The sequence below is a fragment of the Chelonia mydas genome, chromosome 1 (genome assembly GCF_015237465.2).
Source record: "Chelonia mydas isolate rCheMyd1 chromosome 1, rCheMyd1.pri.v2, whole genome shotgun sequence".
NCBI lineage: Eukaryota > Metazoa > Chordata > Testudines > Cheloniidae > Chelonia > Chelonia mydas.
In genome coordinates, this window is record NC_057849.1 from 250,511,616 (window position 1) to 250,532,036 (window position 20,421).

Genomic DNA, 20,421 nt, shown 5'->3' on the forward strand with positions numbered 1-20,421 from the left:
AGTACTCTCTCTCCTCAACCTCCCATCTACTCAGTTACTTGCCAGTTGCTGTTGCTATAATACTGGACTCTATCACACCTTGGATAAAAATTGCTATGGAACTTGCAAATCCATTCAGAGAAGAGGACAGAAAGAACCTTACCTTAATGTTAAAATTGTCATCAAGAAGGATGTTTTCCAGTTTTAAATCCCTATGGACAACACCGTTCTGAAATGAAGAACAAAAAAAAAGGGGTGGGGGGAAGAATATTGGACAGGTTAAAGAACTGAATCATCAGGGTGGTCTTTGTATCTACATTTCAGGGCTGAGTTTGCTGTCATAACACTCACGGCCCAGTGACTAGTGACAGGAGATGTATTAGTCACTTGCTGTGTGGTTAAGAGAAGAATGACTGGAATCTGTCCTCCCACAAAGCCTGTAAAACAGCAGGGGGATTCTTTTCGGAACTTAATTCCAACTCCTACCCTACCCCCACTGTGTGAAAGAAATATATTCTTCCCAGGCACCAGAAAACAGAATCTGTCAATGACATTAGTCCTTAGAAAAGCTCTAATTCCTCCAGTGTGCAGCCATTTGGGCAAGGGGAGTTATAACCCTCTAAATACATCCGATGAAGTGAGCTGTAGCTCACGAAAGCTTACGCTCAAATAAATTTATTAGTCTTTAAGGTGCCACAAGTCCTCCTTTTCTTTTTGCGAATCCTCAAAGACTGCTACTGCCTGCAAATGTTAGGGATGGAAATTAACAAAAAGGGTTTAAGTCACAGCATCTTATTCCTAAAGTTCTAAAAACTAACCATGCACAAAAGGCTGCAATGGATTTTCTGTGCTGTATAATGTGGATTTTGCAAACCTTACTTACTTACCAGAATTCAAAGGGAGATTAAAATGTTTTAAAATTCTAACAAAAAGGCTGCACTAGCTGCTTGTTGGCTTTAGTATGGTGCATATTTTGGCTCTACACCTCCATGGCCCACAGGAGGAAGGATGGTCCCATGGTTGGGACACTGTCCTAGGAGACCCAAGTTCAATTCCTTGTTCTGCTACGGATCTCCTGTGTGACCTTGGGCAAGTCACTTAACCTCTCTGTGCCTCAGTTCCCCACCTGTAAAAATGGGGGTGATAATGCTTCCCTGCCTCAATAGGTTCTGGAGAGGAGATGGACACTGCTGAGATAAAAGCAACACCCGTTGAAATGTCGTGAACATAACATCCTTATGACTGTATCAGTCACAGGGTATGTGGACAACCAGGGCCTGTAAGGGAAGATGAAGGGCCCATGAAGTTAATCAGCCTGATGCTTGTTTTCATGGCTTAAATTGTCCTTCGGAGGCATGCCATGAAGGATAAAGGCAAGAACAAAGGGAATCCTTCTGATGCTCCTATTATATCTGGAGCAGTTACTTTTGGGTAACTTAAATGACTCCATGACAGGTATTCTCACTTTCTTCCCCTCTCAAAAGAGTTCCCTTGTTCTGAAGTTGCACATTTACACCTCTGCTCTGCGTTTGTTTGTTTGTTTAATTGTATATATTGTACCTTATTCTTCTGTCAAAAATTGTTCTGAATTCAATTTACAGGAAAACTATCAATCCTTTTCTACGAGCTGTGTCACTAAGTGGTCTTTCTTCTACAGAAAGCTAGTGGAGTATTCTGTTACCTAAGGAGAAAATCTTCAAAAGCGCCAATGGGAGTTAGGCTTGGTGTAAGGGAGTTAGCTGGTGGAAATGGACCCAGGTGCGGACATGGCCTTTATTCTCTAAACATGTGTGGTGAACTAGTGAAATATTTACACTTGTGATATCTTGCTGTACACATAAAATACCTGCTGCTGGACTCTCCCACTTCAACAGCTGAACATTTTTACCTCACTGGTCCTTTTAAGCATGAGAGTCACTGTTAAAGCCTCAAATAGTTACGTTAACACCAAATGCTGTGCTCACCTTGTGACAGTAATGTACAGCGGAGACAATCTGCCGGAAGAAGTGTCTTGTCTCCCTCTCACTCAGCCTCCGCCTCTCGCTGATGTAATCATACAGCTCCCCTTTGCTTGCATACTCCATGATTATCACAATCTTATCTTTATTTTCAAACACTGCAGAGGCAATAAAAAAGAAAATAAACTGTTCATTTGATAGATTTAAAATTGACACTTAAAAGGGGGAAGAGAATACAAGTGATCTGGGGTATCTGATGCACCATCACTGGAGCATGGAGAGGTTTCCAATATACTGCCACCAACATGCTTGGCAAAGGTATGGACTAGTCAAGCGCATTCGTTCTCAACTTGGAGGTCACAATCCTGAGGGGATCATGAACAGGTCAAGGGAAGGAGGGTTGTAACTACCCTCGCTGTCTCTATAGCTAGATGGGAGGAGGATCCTGACACTGTAATATGGGGTATGAACAAGACCACTAGGCTCTACCAGTCTGAGCAAAGTACTAGAGCCAGGAACTCCTGAGTTCTAATCCCAGGTTTGACAATGACATTCTGTATCCATGTGAAACACACTTAACCAATCTGCAAGATTGGTATAGCACATCTTTTGAAGAACCTAAATTATGTGGCATGCTAGAGAAACAAGGCAGAACTGAAATGCAAGTGATGAGCCCTCAGAACTACCTTCATGCCCGGACATCTTCCGTGAGCCAACACTGCACCAGATTCAACCCTTGCCTAAATTATCTTTTCAAATGCTTATCCAAACAAATCATGTAACTCCAGGAGCTGCCTAGGCAGAGAGGCTAGGAGTCAGGAATTCCTGGCATTAGAGTCCCAGCTCTGACCATAAGTCTCACTGTGGCCTTGAGCATTTGCTTAGGGACAAATAATTCTCAACTCACTGGCATTGATGTAAATCTCAGAATAACTCCACTAAAGACAGAAACAATACCCACCTCAGAGGGGTGTCATAAAGATTAGTTACTGCTTGTAGAGATACAGTGTAAAGCACTCATCATTACTATGATTATTCAAAAATACAGATAACTTAAGACACATATATTAAGTATTAAACAACAAGAAAGATTAGGTCTGAGCTGTTTGCTGCAGGCATAATTAAAGGACCTGTGATAAAGGCAAAGACACTTAATGTTCTACACTTGTTCATATTATAAATCATTACTGCTACTAGGTATCATTTTATTCAGTTAAAGAAAGCTTTTTCCCCTTCTATTACTATTGTGTACTAACAGTGCCACTGAATAGCACATAAAGACAAAAGGGCCTGATTCTGTTTCCCTGCACCATGTGTCATCAATTACAGCAATGCAAAATGAGTGTAAAGCCATTCCAGTTTGGCAGTGAAGAATCAGGCCCAAAGAGTTCTAGGAGTCATATCTTTAACCAAAAAGAGTTCTGCAAACAGGTTTCTATTTATTTCCAGTAGTAATACAGTCCAGACCCCTCAGTCACACTATCAATCTGTTGCTTTCCTGGTCTGAAAGAAGTCTTTTGTAACCATGACTCATAATATGCTTAGAGACTATTGGATATGTGATTTTATAAATCAAACAATACATAAATAACCAGTTAGGTCTTAAATGTGTCAAATTCATGAAAAATTATTTTACTGCCTCTATTTACCATAAATATTTCATATGTTTGATGTTTTTCATTAGAATTGAAAACAGCCACGCTAGCACACATTTAAAGGCCACTTCAAAGGGGTTTTGAAGTTATACTGTTAACTTTTATTAGATACATTACAGTAGTGAGCCAGGGCCGCATTGCACTAGGTGCTGTACAAACACAGACAGACAAAGACCTGGCTCTTGTCCTAAAGAGCTCACAGTCACAAAGAAACATACCCTCCTCCACTTGTTTAAATCGGTGAAATCAATGGACCAATGCCAGTTTCCATCAGCTGAAGCTCTGGCCTTAAGGGTTTATGTATAATGTAGAAATATTTTTGTTTAACGATTGTATTACATATTTAGCATACAAGGGGAGTCTGGGACGTCTGCAGGAGGGGTTCATTTCCTTACTGTTGCCTGTCCTTCTCCCAGGAAGAGGCTATGCCTGTGACTGACTTTACTATCACAATTCTAGGTTTTGTTAATTATTACTTAATTGCATGTGTGCACTATTCTGAACTTCAGTGGGAGGGCTGGCTGCTCAGCACCTACAGCTCTCACACATACAGCGTGCGTATGTGTATGTGTGCGGGGGGGAGGTTGGCTATCAAATATTTGTGACTGCCTTGAAACTCAACATTCTGTAAAGGCAAATGCATGGCCACTGATAAGAACTCCAGAAAGCTTATCTTCACGGACATAAAAGTTTACAAAGGACTACATTGTGCCTTTAGTGATCAGCTCTATACTGGGTGTGAGTTAGGAGCTGCCACACAGCCCTGGGAGGGATTCTGGCTGACTCAGCTAGGACACATCCTGGGGCCTTGGGGAAGGTGAAAATAGGAGCTCTGCCGCCCTTTGAAAGCTCTGCCATCCTGTGTGCGCTTCTCTCTAGGCCCATCCAGCTCCTTTGGCTGGTACAGAACAGGCACATGGCTACGGTTCTGCTTTCACCCATTCTTCCCTGCCTCCTCTGGGTGAATGCCACCGGCACTAGCCTCAAGCAATGCCTGTGCTCACCATCCTGCAAGTCGGGGTTTGTGCCACCTTTGTCTCTTCTGCACCTGTGCAGGGCCAACTGCAGTCTGGCCCACAGTGTATACTATCACACCTGTATGTTCACTGTAGTATGTGACATGACTGCTCCTTCAGAGCTCAATCCTGTAAGGTCCTGTGCTGTGTGCCATCGACTGTCACTGACTCCACTGGGAGTTCATGAAAATTAAACATTTAAACTAACAAAACAGGCCGTGACTAGTTTCAAATTGCCACACTGCTTTGGCTGATACATAAAATTTCCTCTGACTCTGACAATCTACTGTACACGCAGGAAACACTGTATCTGGCCTAGATAACCACAGTTCACTTTAGAAGGTATTGAATTTCCTTTTATATCATACTATGGGGCAAGACCACGCTGGCAGTGACACTTCCTCCAAAGTAACGAGGTTACAGGGGGTCTTCCAAACCAGTGCTATTCTGGACCCGCACAACTCAAATGTTGTCTTCCAACATGGCCATTAGTATTTTAAGGAACAGACTTCAGCTTTTGCAGCTCAGTGTGAAGCTGCAGCTCCCAACACACAGATAGTTTTTATTCTTGGGCTTTGTCTCTTGTCCCCTCACACCTTGTCATTAAATTCTACAAGCCAAAACCTCTCTGCAGTTCTTTCTAAATCCCCCTAGACTTCAGCCAAATGGCTCTGATAAAAGGGAAAGGGAACTGCCAGATAAAATTGGCCACTGACTTGTCTGCTGGCCTTACAGTACCCTGAAGCATAGACTCCTGCCAGTGATTACATCCTACATGCATCCTCATTAACAATAACCTTCGGAAACTAGAAGAGCTGTCTCTGGATGGATTATACTACAATATCCTCTCCAAGAATGATAGACTGATAGTCTCTGGAAAGGACCCAACATAATATGTGTTCTATACAAAAGCATTCTGACGTGTTATTGATAGAGCATTAATGAGTGCACCCATATCTCTAAGCACAGAGACAGTTGCTAACTAATCACTATTCAGCCCAGGAAGGGAGAAAAGAATCATCCTTTACGCTTAGATAATACACTAAAAATACATGAATTCAACATTTTGAATCAGAAGTAAAGTCAGTTCACAAACGGCTATTGAACAATGTACCAGGCTTTATTGTGTACTACATGTACAATTAGACTGGCCAAATTCACCACTGATATAAGTGGGCCAAGATCCACTGATCTCCATGGAGTTTCACTCAAAACAAAAGTGAATTCTGCCCATGAATGTGCAAGCATACAATGAGGCTTGATTAATCCCAATGGGTTTGCAAATTTTTTCTGACTAATAATATTGAATCTAACAGATTGTTATGCATACGTGCTGCTTGAGGGCTAGCAGCTCTGAGTAGGGGGTGGTTTGTAGCTGCACTGCCTCCAGGAAGCATTGTGGGCACCCCTTTGTGAGCAGCCAGCTAGCATGTGTCTGAGGGGCGTGCACTCCAAGGGGAATTAGCAGGCAGAACACTGAGCCCACGAGAATGTTAACCATGGCACAGGGGCATAAGTGGAAAGACACCTTTTGCCTAGGGACACCCTCCACTCTGTGACTCAGGATGTCACAAAAGCGGTTTGATGCCACTAAACATGGTAACTTCCTCATGTCTCATGGCTGATGATAGCATTCTTTTGATACATGGATTTATTGAAGTTGTGCCTTAGCAACTTGACCATTTAAGTTTTGTCAAATTTTCCTTTATATTCAGGTTTCAGATATTTCTAATTCCATGACCAAATTTCCCTCTCAACTAAAATTTGACATCCAGTTTGAGTCTTGGTCCAAGAATATTTCCCTGCAATTACATAGAAGCATATATAGACGGTCTTTGGTTTGAGAAAGGCACATTATTATTTATATAACATTTTAAATGCTTTTTATTCTTCTCTAGCAAGCAGAGCTTATATTTTAAAAGCTAAATTTGGGAAATACTAAATCTCTACTATGAATTTCTGCCTTGGAAGGAAAAACATATTGGATTCAATCTATATATGAGCATTTCAATACCTACCATCCTGGATTCACTGCACTGTCTTCTGAAGGATGCGTTGATGCATATCATTTATCTCCATGAAGGAGACTTTTCATAGGGACATAACCCTTTGACTTACATTGACACTGTAGAAGCTCTCTCAACAAAACCAAAATGGAATAAGCACAGAATAGGCAGCAGTACCTCTCTGCACTGTGGCATCAGTACATCAAGGACTCCCCACTGCAACACAGAGGAAACCCTTCAAGCACAGATTCCTTGGCATATAGACCTTTCCATCCCACCTGGGACATCCCTGCATGCAACCTTGGCAGCCCCCCATGCATCCTTGGCCTCCACATCTTTACTCACACCTTGGCCCTCACATCCTTATTCTCCCCCTGCATTCAGATTTCAGTGCTCTAATTTCTACATAAAAAATTATTACCAGTTTAGAACAATCACCAACACATATCACCCATTTGCATAAGTTCTCCTGAACGTTACAGAGAAGCATAGCACCTTCTTGGCCACATGCTCCATTTGCAGTCTGCCACTGTACTTTATTGCTTACATACACCAATACACAGTCCTATACAGTGTAATGAAAGCCACACCTACCCTACATTAATCACCAAAACACCTGAGCACATACCCAATAAACAGGGGTGTACAATGGTTGCTCTGGATGAGGGTGGAGATGGTGGTAGAAAGGACATAGCTAGATTGAGAAGGGGAAGTAATGAGTGGAACGGAAATGCATGGCTTTGTTCCTTATTTCCTTACTTTCTAGGGTTCACATGAGTGCGATATGCAATCTGAACTCAGAGATAAAGAGTCCAACATTAAACATTCACTGAAAGTAGTGTTTGTATGGTAATATCTATCTATATATTTACATGTATCTTCAAACATGATACAACATTGGGTGTGTGGGTGTGTGCGCGCGTGCATGCACATGCACCAAATGTAGTTTTAGAAATATATGCCCCAAGAAAATAATGTGATTGTGAGTTGGGGGAAGGGAGGAGGGCATTAACTAAATGCAGGATTTATTTGCTGCAAATAATAATGAGGTAATAAATATGCTACCCTGTTAACACCTGGGCTGTGACTTGCAAGCTGATGGACTGATTGCCTCTGCATAGCTCCTGTGAATGTTTGGTGCACATTGTGTTTTCACTGTGTTTGATTTATTATCTGCCATCCTCTGCCATTCTGAAGCTCACTCCACTTCTGAAGTGCTTCTGCACTTCTGCTGCAGCTGGCAATTTCAGGGAAGCGGGTTTAGCTAGGACAGATTGCTCCAGGAATGCTCCATGGATCGCTATTGAGGAGGAGGCCCGTTCATGAAAGGCTGCCCTGGACTGCTCCTCAACTGCTGATGAGGGTCACGGAGCATGAAAGGTTATTTATTCATAACAGCAGTGGGACAGCTACGCATAAGTCCTTTGAGGGAAACAATGCAAGCAGTGCAAGTTAATCAAGAGCAAGAAACGGAGAATTGTGAATATCAACAGATGGACTGGGCAGATAAGTTGTCAATAAGAAATCAAGAGACATGATTTGTGTAGAGAGAAGCGAGGGGCCCCTTTGTTATAGGACAGAAGGAAGAAATACTTGTTAGAACCTGTTTGTCATTTTTATTTTTGAGTCACTGACTTTGCATTTATTTAGTTCCAACACCTTGTAGGCTGGGTGATGTTGGGGGGGAGCGATAGTTCAGTGGTCTGAGCATTGGCCTGCTAAACCCAGGGTTGTGAGTTCAATCCTTGAGGGGGCCATTTAGGGAACTGGGGCAAAAATTGGGGATTGGTCCTGCTTTGAGCAGGGGGTTGGACTAGATGACCTCCTGAGGTCCCTTCCAACCCTGATATTCTATGATTCTATGTTGGGAGAGATGTAGCAAGGCCTCAGGAAGTGGTGGAGAGAGCGCCACAGTAGGTGGGGGAAAGGGCCACAGTAATGTATCGGTAGGTGGAGGGAGCACTGCAGTAACATATAAGGGGGGGGGGGGGGAGTGCTACAGTAATGTATCAGGAGGGGGCAGGAGCACTGGAGTAACATGTCAGGAGGGACAAACTATGTCCCGGGAGGTGGAGGGAGCGCTGCAGTAATGTATCAGGAGGTGAGGAGAATTATTTTTCACTGAGCTATAAATTTGTTTCAGTCTTTCCACTCCAAAGAGCCTTTCCTAAAAGTAAGAGCAGAATTGTGCACAACGAACAAAAAGTGCTTACGTTCAAATATTCAAATATGTGTTGCAGCTTCTCGTTCTCTCTTCTTTAATTTTCCTGTTAATTCTAAGGAAAAGGTTTGTTTGCTAAAAAGAAAGCTCCATGTTTCTGGGCAGATAATTGAAACCAAATCCCTTGGCTTGGGAGCTCACTGAAGAATACAAACGTAAAACTGGACATTTACTTAACTTCTCAATACCAAAGATATATTTGAGCTGAAATACATTTTGTAACATCAACAATCGTTCTCCATCACACTCTGTACTACTATAGCAATAATTCCTGGATGTAATCTCTCTACTTAGGGCTTGAAATGATGAACTCAGCTTCTATTCAGAGCTTTACAACTCCCAGATAGGACTGGCAGTGCAGAGACCTCTCTCTGCTCAGAGCACTGGGAGTCTATTACACCAAAGTGATCAATATTCCCCCCTAGGAACACAAGAGTTACATTTCTACAGAAACCCTATGGGCCAAATTCTGCTATTGAATGAACACAATTCACTATCCATTTAAAGAAATGGGAGTTACACAAAATTCTACCTGAGTGTAGAATTTAGCCCTAGATATGTGAAACACATAAGAATATGCCTTTGCAAAGACTGGTCAAAAGGACTCAGTCACTTTTTATCCTTTTTATTAGGATAGTTTTCCTTGGACTTGTTTGACTAATTTAAAAAAAAACCTTGATCCCTTTGTTCCTGTGTTTACCGAATGCTAATTCAGGCTCGGCAGGAGTTTGTTTGTTTGTTTGTTTGTTTTAAATGGACTACCTCCTCATGGGCTGATTCCTTTTGTTTTATATGTAACCTTGGGGTAAGAACTTTAGTTTGTTGGTTTAAGAGGGGCAGCCAATCTCCCTTCCACTGGAACCATTTGAATTCTCCTCATGCCTTTGCTCTCTATCAGAGCAATCTCCTAAATTAGTTCCAGTATGTTGACATTCCTTCCATCTGGTGTCTTTCCATTCCGCGGTATTTTTATTACTCTCCTAACAGCCGCAGACAGAAGTACCTTTCCTCTGCTACAAAGTGCTCTTTTATTAAAGGTCAGCCAAATCAAAAGAACAAGCAAGTTTATCTTTAATTTTAGGCACATGGGCTGGAATAACCTTTCATTCAATAAAATCATTTAAAGTCCAATTAGTGCACTCATGTTATAAAGGACAAATTATCCCGCAGAAAGACACCTGAATAATGGGAAACTTCTAAGATGTTCTAGGATGCATCCGATGAAGTGAGCTGTAGCTCACGAAAGCTTATGCTCAAATAAATTGGTTAGTCTCTAAGGTGCTACAAGTACTCCTTTTCTTTTTATCAAGATGTTATTTATTAGTTTATTGCTATATAATTTTTAAAAATAAAGAACATGGTGGGGCTTGGGTAGCCTTCCTCTTTCAGGGTCCAATTCAGCAAAGTATTTATGCACATGTTTAACTTTAAACATAAGCTTAATTACCATTGAAGTCAATGGGATTTAAAGCATATGCTTTAAAGTTAAGCATGTTCTAAACTGCTTTCCTAAATCACAGCTGTATACAGTGGAAATGCAATGCATTTCTTCTTAAATTAAAGGAATGTAGTTAAGATCCTGTGATAATCGTTTTAAATCAGTCTGTGGGTTAAAAATTAATCCCCACTGAGTGGATTAAATCAAAATGAGAACCATACGCCTTGCTGATATCAATTGTATGTATACATGGATGAAGAAACATAGAATTTGATGTTTCACCATTTAAAAAGAAGCTGAGAAAAATGTGAGAATCACTAAATCAGCCATAACGTTTAAGCTCTCTGTTACACTATTTTATCCCAATTTTGCCTGAGTGAAGAACAGACTTGCTAATTACATTTTTAAATTATGATTGCTTTGTAACCTCAGACAAGCAAGCATATGCCATGAGGTGGCAGTTAGAAATTTGTTTTTATTTTTTAAACATAATGTAGCCTGAGACCATGTTAGAATGTGATTTGAAATTGCCAGTGTTCTCAGGAACCTGAGGGTTCATCTCACAAGTGGTGGTGTTTAGGTGTTAAACCATACTCAATGCAAGGAAATTCATGTGGGTGGAGTATGATAACCTAGGAGTTAAGTTTGTTTATACTTGTTTCATTACTAATCACTAGACTATAGAAAAATCACTTCATATTCTTGGATGTTATCAAAAGAAAACAATGGAAATAATATACTTGAAGGTCAAAAAGCTATATAAATAGAGGAAGCCAATTAGCAATGTGGTTAAATGGTGTCACCATTGAAATACTTTCCCTTGGTTAAATTTTAAAAAGAAAAATCTCAGCTTTCTAGTTTTTATCATTCATGTTAAGCGCTCAGTCCCGCGTGTGCTTCACGCTACAGGACACCTATTGACTTCACTGAGTTCTCCACACAGAGGCTCACATGATCATGCACTCAGTTCCATTTTGATTCTGTCTGTAAAAATGCAAGGTGGAATTGACTAGCAATGACTGAAAACTAACCGATCATGTCCTGTTACTGTTGCAGAGGCATGATATGAAATGTTAGATTTAACATGTATTTGTAAATAAAACAACTATTATAACTAGGCAACATACACCGTCTTTGTAAATATATGTTAGATTTAAAAGGTTTTACATTGAAGTTAAAAGGTTTAAAAGAACTAAACTTATTTCCTGATTAGCAAAGGTAGGAAACCTAATTCAAGTCAGTTTACATTTGTAACTTACACTTTGTGGAAATGTGTGAAGAATCTTTTTATTCTCTTTTTTATTAATCAATAAAATGCAATTGCAAAGAACTAAGGAAGTGTGTTTTTTAAGGGAAATGCAATTTTAGTACTGTGATGTTTTAAAGGAGCTTGACTCTTCAAGGTGCTGAGTGCCTTGGCCCCAACCCAGCAAAGCACTTAATACATGCTTTACTTTATGTACAGGAGTAACCAATGCTATTGACTTCAATGGGCTTTGCAATGGGTTCATAATCTTATATTTCAGTAGGGAAAATCTTTGTTAAATAATTTCCCCGGTGTTTGCAAACAGTGTGTTTGCTTTTTTTAAAGTAACCTGTCCTTTTCATAAATGGAGGAACTTCTCTGTTTGTATTTACTGAAATCCGGGACAACACCCGGGACACGCAATGGAGACTCTTACACAAAGACTGTACGTCACCATGTAGAGACCCATGGGCCTGATCCTGTGCATAACGTTACCCCCATGAACAGTTTTACACATGTGTAAGTGTTTACAGGATTGGGCCCTATACGCTCCCCACGTTTTAACTTTTATAAAATAAAGTATTGCCAGATGGGATTTTTTTTTCAGTCAGGCTACCCATGGAATAATATGTTTGCTCTCAAAGGCTTTAGATACCAAGTCCTGGAGTTTGCAAGGGGGAGAAAAGGGGGTGGAGGGCGCTTTGCTTTCTGAGTTAAAATTTATGCCCTGAAATCAGAACACTTCTGGCAAAGTCAGCTTCATCTATTCAGTCCTTTTCAAGGAATTTAAAGTTACTCAAAAGAACACTTCCCTTCCAGCTGCACTCTAAAGATTGCCAATTACAGTCCTGCTTGAGAGGATGGAATTTCTTCTGACTCAGAACTGGAGGTCTACCTCTTGCAAATAGCGCATGAGATAAATTCCATTTTGATTTGGGTACAAAATGTATCATTAAACCAGAAAGCCTGTTTACATGCATTTGGATTTGCTTAGCATTAAAAACCAATGGCTTATGTTTATATTGACTTGACAAATTCAGAGGTTAATCACCTTTAGCCAACAAGGTCAAAAGGATACCAAAACATGGATCCCATTTCAGGAAAACATGTGTTTTTGTAAGTACAATTCAAAGATCTTTTAAAGATCTTCCAGACAGAGAGAGCAGTACTCATTCTAGCCAGACTCCGTGCAGTCCTCCTGCACCTCTGTTTATGGATTTTAGGGCGTTTGATGGCAGTTCAAATCTCTTCTTGAATACACACAGCAAAAGAAAAATTATAAATAGACAACAGAGAACTAAAACTAACCTTTATATATAACAATATAACTATAATATTTTTTATGGCTCATTCATGAAGATGGCTTTGTAATCTAGGCCCTGATGCAGCAAGCTGCAGTACCAGCCTAATCTCGAACATGGAAGTAGTCCCATTAACTTCATTGGAACCACCTCTTAGTCTTAAAGTAAGACACATGAAGAGGTACCTTTCTGAATTGGGATCCTAATTATTCTGCAGTATGTAACTATTCCCCTGGTGAATATGGCTGTGTCTCAGCTGGTCTGCCTTGCACTTCAGTACCCATGGTATGATGTCGGGTGTTGGAGAATATTTCTTTTGGCCTCCTGGAGTTTGTGAGGCTACAGCTGCCATGCCTCTGTTCCCAGTGCCACATGATTGATTTTATAATGGATAGGATCACACTGTCCATCTGAATTCCCATTGCCCATCTACACAGGCCATGACTGAAATACAGAGGGTCATGCCAGACTGCTTTAGTTTCTCAATAATTATTTTGTTTCAATAACAGAGTAGCTATTTCACCAGGGATAGAAGCAAATGGTAATGGAATGAACACCTTGAAAACCTATAAAGACGAGAGGAAAGCTGCCTCCAGTTTCCATGTAGAAAAGAGTCACTCATGCTTAAGGAATCACAACAGAATAAACAGCATGGGATCTCACTGAGGGTAACACTGTCATGTGCCCTATGCACTTTCACTGGGAAGGAAGGGGTGAAAAACCCTGAACTAAAAACCTGTCTTGGTTCTGCTGTGGGAAGAGACCATCTTCAGCTAGAGCCAAGGAACTGAGGGTTGTAGGGGAAGGTTTTGCTTCAAGGTAACTTTAAGTTATTTTCTACTTTTTAAAATCTTTCTAATCTTTAAAATGTTTTAACTCAGTAAAATTATTTAAAGCAGAGCAGGGGACATAAGAAGGCCACTTGGTCAAAGCACTGTAGCATACCTAATTTTTTTAGTTCCAGTGCACACTGGAAATAACTTTTGCTCCATTTGCAACCCACATGCTGACACAGCATCCCTCCCCTTTTCTGTTCCCAGATCCTGTTACGAGTTTATTCCATAAAAAGACAGATGAATTCATCTCCTTTCAAGTAAAAGAACATGCTTTTGAATAACTCAATATGTGATATTGTAACATTATTCCAAGCCAGACCTTGTTTTAATCAGTCAGATCAACTCTCAGAATGGAGTTGCCATATACCTATCATCACCTAGCGTGTACAGCGGGTGTGTAGAGTTAATACTTAGGGCCAAATTCAGGTGCCTCTTCCCAATATAAGCATGTGAGAAAAGAAGAGTGACTAAGTGGGGCAAAGCTCCCTCAACACATTTGGAGTTTGCACTCTACAGGTCCTCTGTGGCTCCATTCCTACTCAGGACCAGACAGCATGTACACTTCCGAACCTTTTTAGCTCTGGCCAGGACGTCACAGCCTAAGGAAGGAAGGAAGGAGGAGCTTCCACTAGAGGCCACTATTCTAGGCTGCCTTTTACTTCCAGCTCCTCCCCAGAGTCAGTAGCAGCCCTGGAGCCAGGAACTATAAGCTGGAGAAAGCTACTAGCCCCACTGCCATATGCTGCAGGGAAGGGAGTTAGGGAGCAGGAATGCAGAGCCAAGGGAAGGAGTTGGGACTGGACTGGGAGACAGGAGTGATGAGCTAGTGACTGGGTTGGGAGCAAGGCTTGAGAAGTCAGTTGGAAGATGAACCTTGGATTCAGGGAGGAACGGGGCCTGGGAAGACAGCCATCAAGAGGGGCTGGCAGCAATGAAGGAAACGGTGTAAGGAGACTAAGACTGACCAGGTGGGCTCCAAGGAAGTTAAAGCAATGAACTATGTGGGGAATGGTTGGGGGTTTCAAAGAATTTAAGACCAGAAGGGATGATCAGATCATCTAGTTTGACTTTCTATGTGGTTGAGGGGCATGAACTGAAATTGATTTTATTTTGGTGAGGGGAGGAAATGAATTGGAGTGGGAGGGGGGAAATGAAATTGATTTTCTGGTTTGGGACAGGGAAGATTGGATGGTTTGTGTGACAGCTCTCCTCACACTCAGACAGAAGCATTTCAGCCACACATTAACAACTTCCCCCATGCAAGGAATTCCTGTGGTTGCTAGAGAGGTGGTGTACATTTGCAAAGTGGAATACGATTTGAAGGGGAATTGGTGCACAAAACTAAGAGATGTCATAAGACCTAACCTAAAAGCATATGAAAACTAGGTCTGAGACAACAAACAGTACAGATGGTGAAAAGAATCGCAGTCACTAACCTTCAAATATAGTGATGATATGAGGATGGCTGAGGGATGACATGATTTCAATCTCCCGTCTGATATGAACCATATCTTGTTCATCCTTAATTTTGTCCTTACGAATGGATTTTATTGCAACCTATAAATTCAGGAAATCGAGCATTACTCTTGGAACTGAACAGATGCAAATAATCTATTAGGAGAGTTCAGAAAATAAATACAGATGTCAGATGCTGGCAGAATGTGGAATGACCAAAATAAAGTTTTAAAATACATACCCCATGCCCCCTCCACTTCATTACAACGCGTACACTCTCATTACTGCAGTGAATCACATTAAGTTTTGAGACTTTTATTTGTACAGCTTTATCCTTCAAAAAAGGGTGGGGTTTTCAAAAGGACTCAGTGTTGGCCTAAATCTGAAGTCAATGGTAAAGCCCCCCATTGATTTCAATGAGAACAGCATTTGGCCAGAGTTGATTGTTTTTGACAATCTCACACAAAAGCTTTAGCCCATTCCCCTTAGAAATCCTATTAGTTTTTCAGAGAAACTTTAGGGTACCGATATTTTAGGGTACCAATAACAAAATATATTGGGCCAAGCTCACACAATAAGCACGATATTAATACAAGTTATTACATGATGAGCTACAACACAAGTCCTAAGTACTGAGCAGGCCTAAGTGAAAAATAAAGAAATCCTTAATATTTGCAGCCACTGCCTTGAAAATCGCTCTTGTATAAATCCTGTACTTTCATGTCCTATACAGCACTTATGCAATCACTCCAAAACCATATCCTTCCTGCATCCTTCCTCAATCAGCTACCTTTCACAAGCACATCGTGTGACTGGGTATCTTTCCAAAAAGCTGGGTGGGAACAGAGGAAGTGATAGGTGAACTTGCAGCACAAATTCAGATTCAAAAAGCCCTAGCAAGTGTGTGAGTTGCCTGTGAAAGAGAGGACTTATATGAGCGAGCTCATAAATAATTGCTGAGGTCAGATCATGCTACAGAAAAAAAGCATAAATCAACAATGGGAAGACCCTGATTGGGGGAATATGCATTTTGAATAACAGCAAATGGCAACACTGACTTTATGATCACAGATACTTACCCCAAATGGTTTTTTTTATTTAAAGCCAGGGCACAAGGAATACATTACCAGCTAGATTAAAATCAAACATTAGCCTTTTGTCTAACATCATTATCCTCCAATGCTCCTCCAATGACCTTGTTCCTACTATGGAGACCACCCTTTTGTGGGTGAATAACACTTTTGTTATTCCACAAGCTTATTATAACATGGAACTTTCCTGAGAAAACATTTTGCCTTGTGAAAAAGTATTTCGGTTTACAATGCTCCAGTCTATTGTGAAACACTGTTTGCATGCATCAATAATTGTGAATGGCATTATTGGTGCCTTTTTAATTATTATGTGTAGCATCAAGGACATTGGAGGGAAAGGGAAAAATATTAAAGAATATTAACATGAACTGTGCTTAAATGGGAACTACAGAGTCCCCAAATTGGGAAGGCATCCCTATTCAGCAAAAACTTAAGCACATGCTCAACTTTAAGCATGATCCTAAATCCCTCTGAAGTCAATAGGACTTAAACTCATGCTCAACTTTAAGCATGTGCTTACATGCTATCCTGATTCAGGGCCTGAGTGAACAACAGAACACAGCAGGCAGTAAAGGATGAGGGGAGTCATATCTAAAAGCTATACAATTCTTTTCTGCTGCTTGACCCAAACATTTGGGATCGAAGTTTGAAAAGTAACAGCGCAAAGCAACGTTTTCATCTCGGATTCACACCTTTCCAGTAAAGGTAAGAAGAAAAAGGCCTCATCAGAGATATTCCAAGCAGAGGGCTAAAGCGGCTAACACTAGCAGACATCACATGATTTTTCTCTTTTTCAATTTTTCTGCACTTGGGCAGGCTGTAAGTGCATACCTTGTTTACAAGGAGGATGTGGGTGGCTCTTGGAGCAGCACACGCATTCCTGAAAGTAAATTTAGACACGGGTAGAAATATGCCTTTTATCAGTGGTTCTCAAACCAGGGCCACCGCTTGTTCAGGGAGAGCCCCTGGTGGGCCGGGCTCCCACTGGCTGCGGTTCACCGCTCCAGGCCAATGGGGGCCGCGGGAAGGGCGGCCAGCACATCCCTCGGCCCGCGCCGCTTCCCGGAGCCCCCATTGCCCTGGAGAGGCAAACCACAGCCAGTGGGAGCCACGATCGGCTGAACCTGCGGACGTGGCAGGTAAACAAACCGGCCCGGCCCGCCAGGGGCTTTCCCTAAACAAGCGGCAGGCCTAGTTTGAGAACCACTGCCTTTTATTATAAGACAGTCTTGCACTTGGCTCTCAAGAAGAATTTAAGAAGGATTTTATTGTCAAGCATATAACAGGTAGCAAATTCTTCATGGGATGATGATTTAATTGGGGATTGGTCCTGCTTTGAGCAGGGGGTTGAACTAGATGACCTCCTGAGGTCCCTTCCAACCCTGATATTCTATGATTCTTCACCATTCTGGGTCAGGAAAGGAATAATGGCATCCAGGAGAGCATGACAGCCTGCCAGCATCCTAACTCTATACTTGACAAACAGGAAAATTAACTCTCATAATTAGTTTCTATTTTAAACATGGAAGTATATGCTTTTTATATGAAAAATACACAACAGTGATTCAAATTATAAAATCATCGGACTGGAGGGGACTGCGAGAGGTCATCTAGTCCAGTCCCCTGCATTCATGGCAGGACTAAGTATTATGGTTGCATATAGACATTAAAATGTATCTTTGAACTTGCCTTGGAATACAGTAAGATGTGTTTCCTGTGGCTAAATTTTTCAAAAGCACCTAAGTGACTTAGAATCCTAAATCCAATTTCCAAAAGAGTCTTAGGCACTTAGGAGCCTGTCTCACTGACTATCACTTTCTTTCCTAAGTGCTTGTCACTTTTGAAAATGGGAATTGGGGTCCTAAGGCTTAGGCTTAGGCTCTCTTGAAAATTTTACCCTGTATGTTTAAGTCTTAGACCCATTGAAGTCAATGGGAGTTTTGCCACTGACTTCTTAGGTCCAGGAGTTCACCCCAGATGAGGGAAGAAACATCTCTCATGCAAATCAGTAACACAGACTTTGACTTCCTCACCTGTCCCTCAGGCTCTTTTGGTCTCAGTGACTGATACTCAGGAATACAGGGACAGCTCCTCAGCTGGTATAAATTGTTATTGCTCCACTGAAGTCAGCTGATGATCTTTTCTCAGAGTATTTATGCACATTTTGGGTCATATTCTGCAATTCTTAAAGTGAGCATTAGCTTATTGGATACTACCTGTGGAGTGAGGTACTGCCCCTTAATAGGACTCTGTGCATATTCTGGTACTACTCAGTGTGAGTGAGGGTGGCAGAATCTAGACTCTTATGCTAAATAGGAATAATATTGATTAGAATTTACATATCACTTTACATGTTCAAAGTGCTGTGCAGATATTACCTAGTTAAGCCTCATAACACTCCTGAGAAATAAGAGGGTAAGCTTTATTTTCCCCATTTTAACATATAATGAAACTGAGTCTGAAAGGTGGCGTGCCTCTCCCAAGAACAGGTACTCCACAATGTGGATCATGACACTCATTCTGTCTCAGACATGGAAGTCTACTTTCCCGCCCAAACTGCTGTGTTAAGAGGAATGGATTGCTCAGGGAATTGGGGGATTATTAGATTCTGACACCCTCACCCACTGTGAGTTTCACTTTCCTTCATGAGGAGCTCCGCTGAGATGAATAGGGCTACTCTACATGAGTAAAGGCATCAAAACCTGGCTCTAAAAGAATAAGGAACATTTCACTTGTAGGTCATTGGATCAAATACAGCCTAGGTTGATAATGATTGAATACTGTTACCATCTGATGTCTATTTGGTGTCCTATACAAGTACGGTTGTCTGCCCAATTCCAAGTGGATAGACTCAATATCACAAAGACCAGCAATCTTGTCAGCAATCTCATCTTAAAGACCAAGTATTGACTGGGCCTGGACACGGATCTTTCCCCCACAGAGGCAGTATCCCAAGTCAAGACTGCACACTTCAGACTTACACTGTTCAGAAGGTTATATTGACATCCATGGTGTTGCTTTTTTGTGGATAGAGAAAACTTCAGTCTCCAAAACTGTCACTTTCACCAGCACCAAATTCACACAGATAGGATCAGATCGTCAGCTGGTATGAACTGGCACAGTTCCACTGACTTGAAAGAATCAACACAGATGAGGATCTGGCCCAATATCTTTCAGTTCTATTGTTTTTGAAGTATTTCATTGCAACATGTTCAATGGTTTCTCTTAAGTGCCATGATGGCATTTTAGGAAATTATAGTATATGTCACTGTTTTGGTCTCAGTGAACAAAACAAGATCTCTATCTGCTTGTTACAGTATCAAAATGTAAAACAAGTCTTTTCTAAGCACTCTAAATGCTGCTAACGGATTTCTGTTTATGAAATTTATTTTACACAAAAATACGTTCAGGAAAAAAGCAGCTTTTCTAAAATGTGTTTATTCTTTTAGCACTAGAGATATTGTAGGCTGCATTTGTCAGAATCTTAATTATGGGACTGATGCCAGAGACTGTACATGAGGAACCTGAAAAACTTAGGCCTAAGAAGTTATTATCTTAATTGAAAAATACATTTTAAAAAGCACTTATTTGTTCATCCTGCAGATGCCTTTCTTTGAAAGCAACAGATCTATTCTGTTCATCATCACAACATGTTAAGTTTCAAAGTACATGAAATTTGGCAGGATAAAATACAATATGCATTTTGTGCCAACCTTATCAACAGCTCATGACAACCCAGTTCTAGTTCTGACTGCAGAAGTGTGATTAGCCCCTATGGTAATCCCAGAAAACGGTACATGATTCTTACCACACTTTTTGTTTGTGTTTTGCTGATTTTAAAACATTTCTAGCTTTATATCTCAGGATATGTAATTATGGCATTTTTGGTAACTTTACTATCAGAGCAGTTTAGTTTTTCCCAGCCTCCTGAACTGATGAGATGTGTTGGGTAACTAAGAACCCTAGTTGCAGACACAATAACATACCTGGTTTGTAATAGAGAGATACAAAGTCTTTCATTCCTATGTCACAGGTTCAAGATCAATAGAGACAAAGGCCCTGATCTTGCAAACACTTAAGCACATGGTCAGGGCCGTCCCTAGGGGAGTACGGGGCCCGGGAAGGAAGTGACGAATCTGTCACTTCCGGGGCTGACCCGGCACTTCTGGGACCAACTGCACCAGCCAATCGCACCGGCCTGTGGGGCCCCCCAAAGCGC

General features: G+C 41.1%; 1 protein-coding gene across 1 annotated transcript in view; it reads right to left on the reverse strand.

Moving 5' to 3' along the window:
• Positions 1-20,421, reverse strand: part of NUAK1 (NUAK family kinase 1) — a 59,509-nt gene that overhangs the window by 14,292 nt on the left and 24,796 nt on the right. Inside the window, exons 2-4 of the mRNA XM_037880049.2 lie at positions 15,093-15,213; positions 1,944-2,095; positions 143-208 (exon numbers count right to left, since the gene is read on the reverse strand). Of these exons, the coding sequence (XP_037735977.1) occupies positions 143-208; positions 1,944-2,095; positions 15,093-15,213 (339 nt within the window). The remainder of the gene's footprint in view (positions 1-142; positions 209-1,943; positions 2,096-15,092; positions 15,214-20,421) is intronic.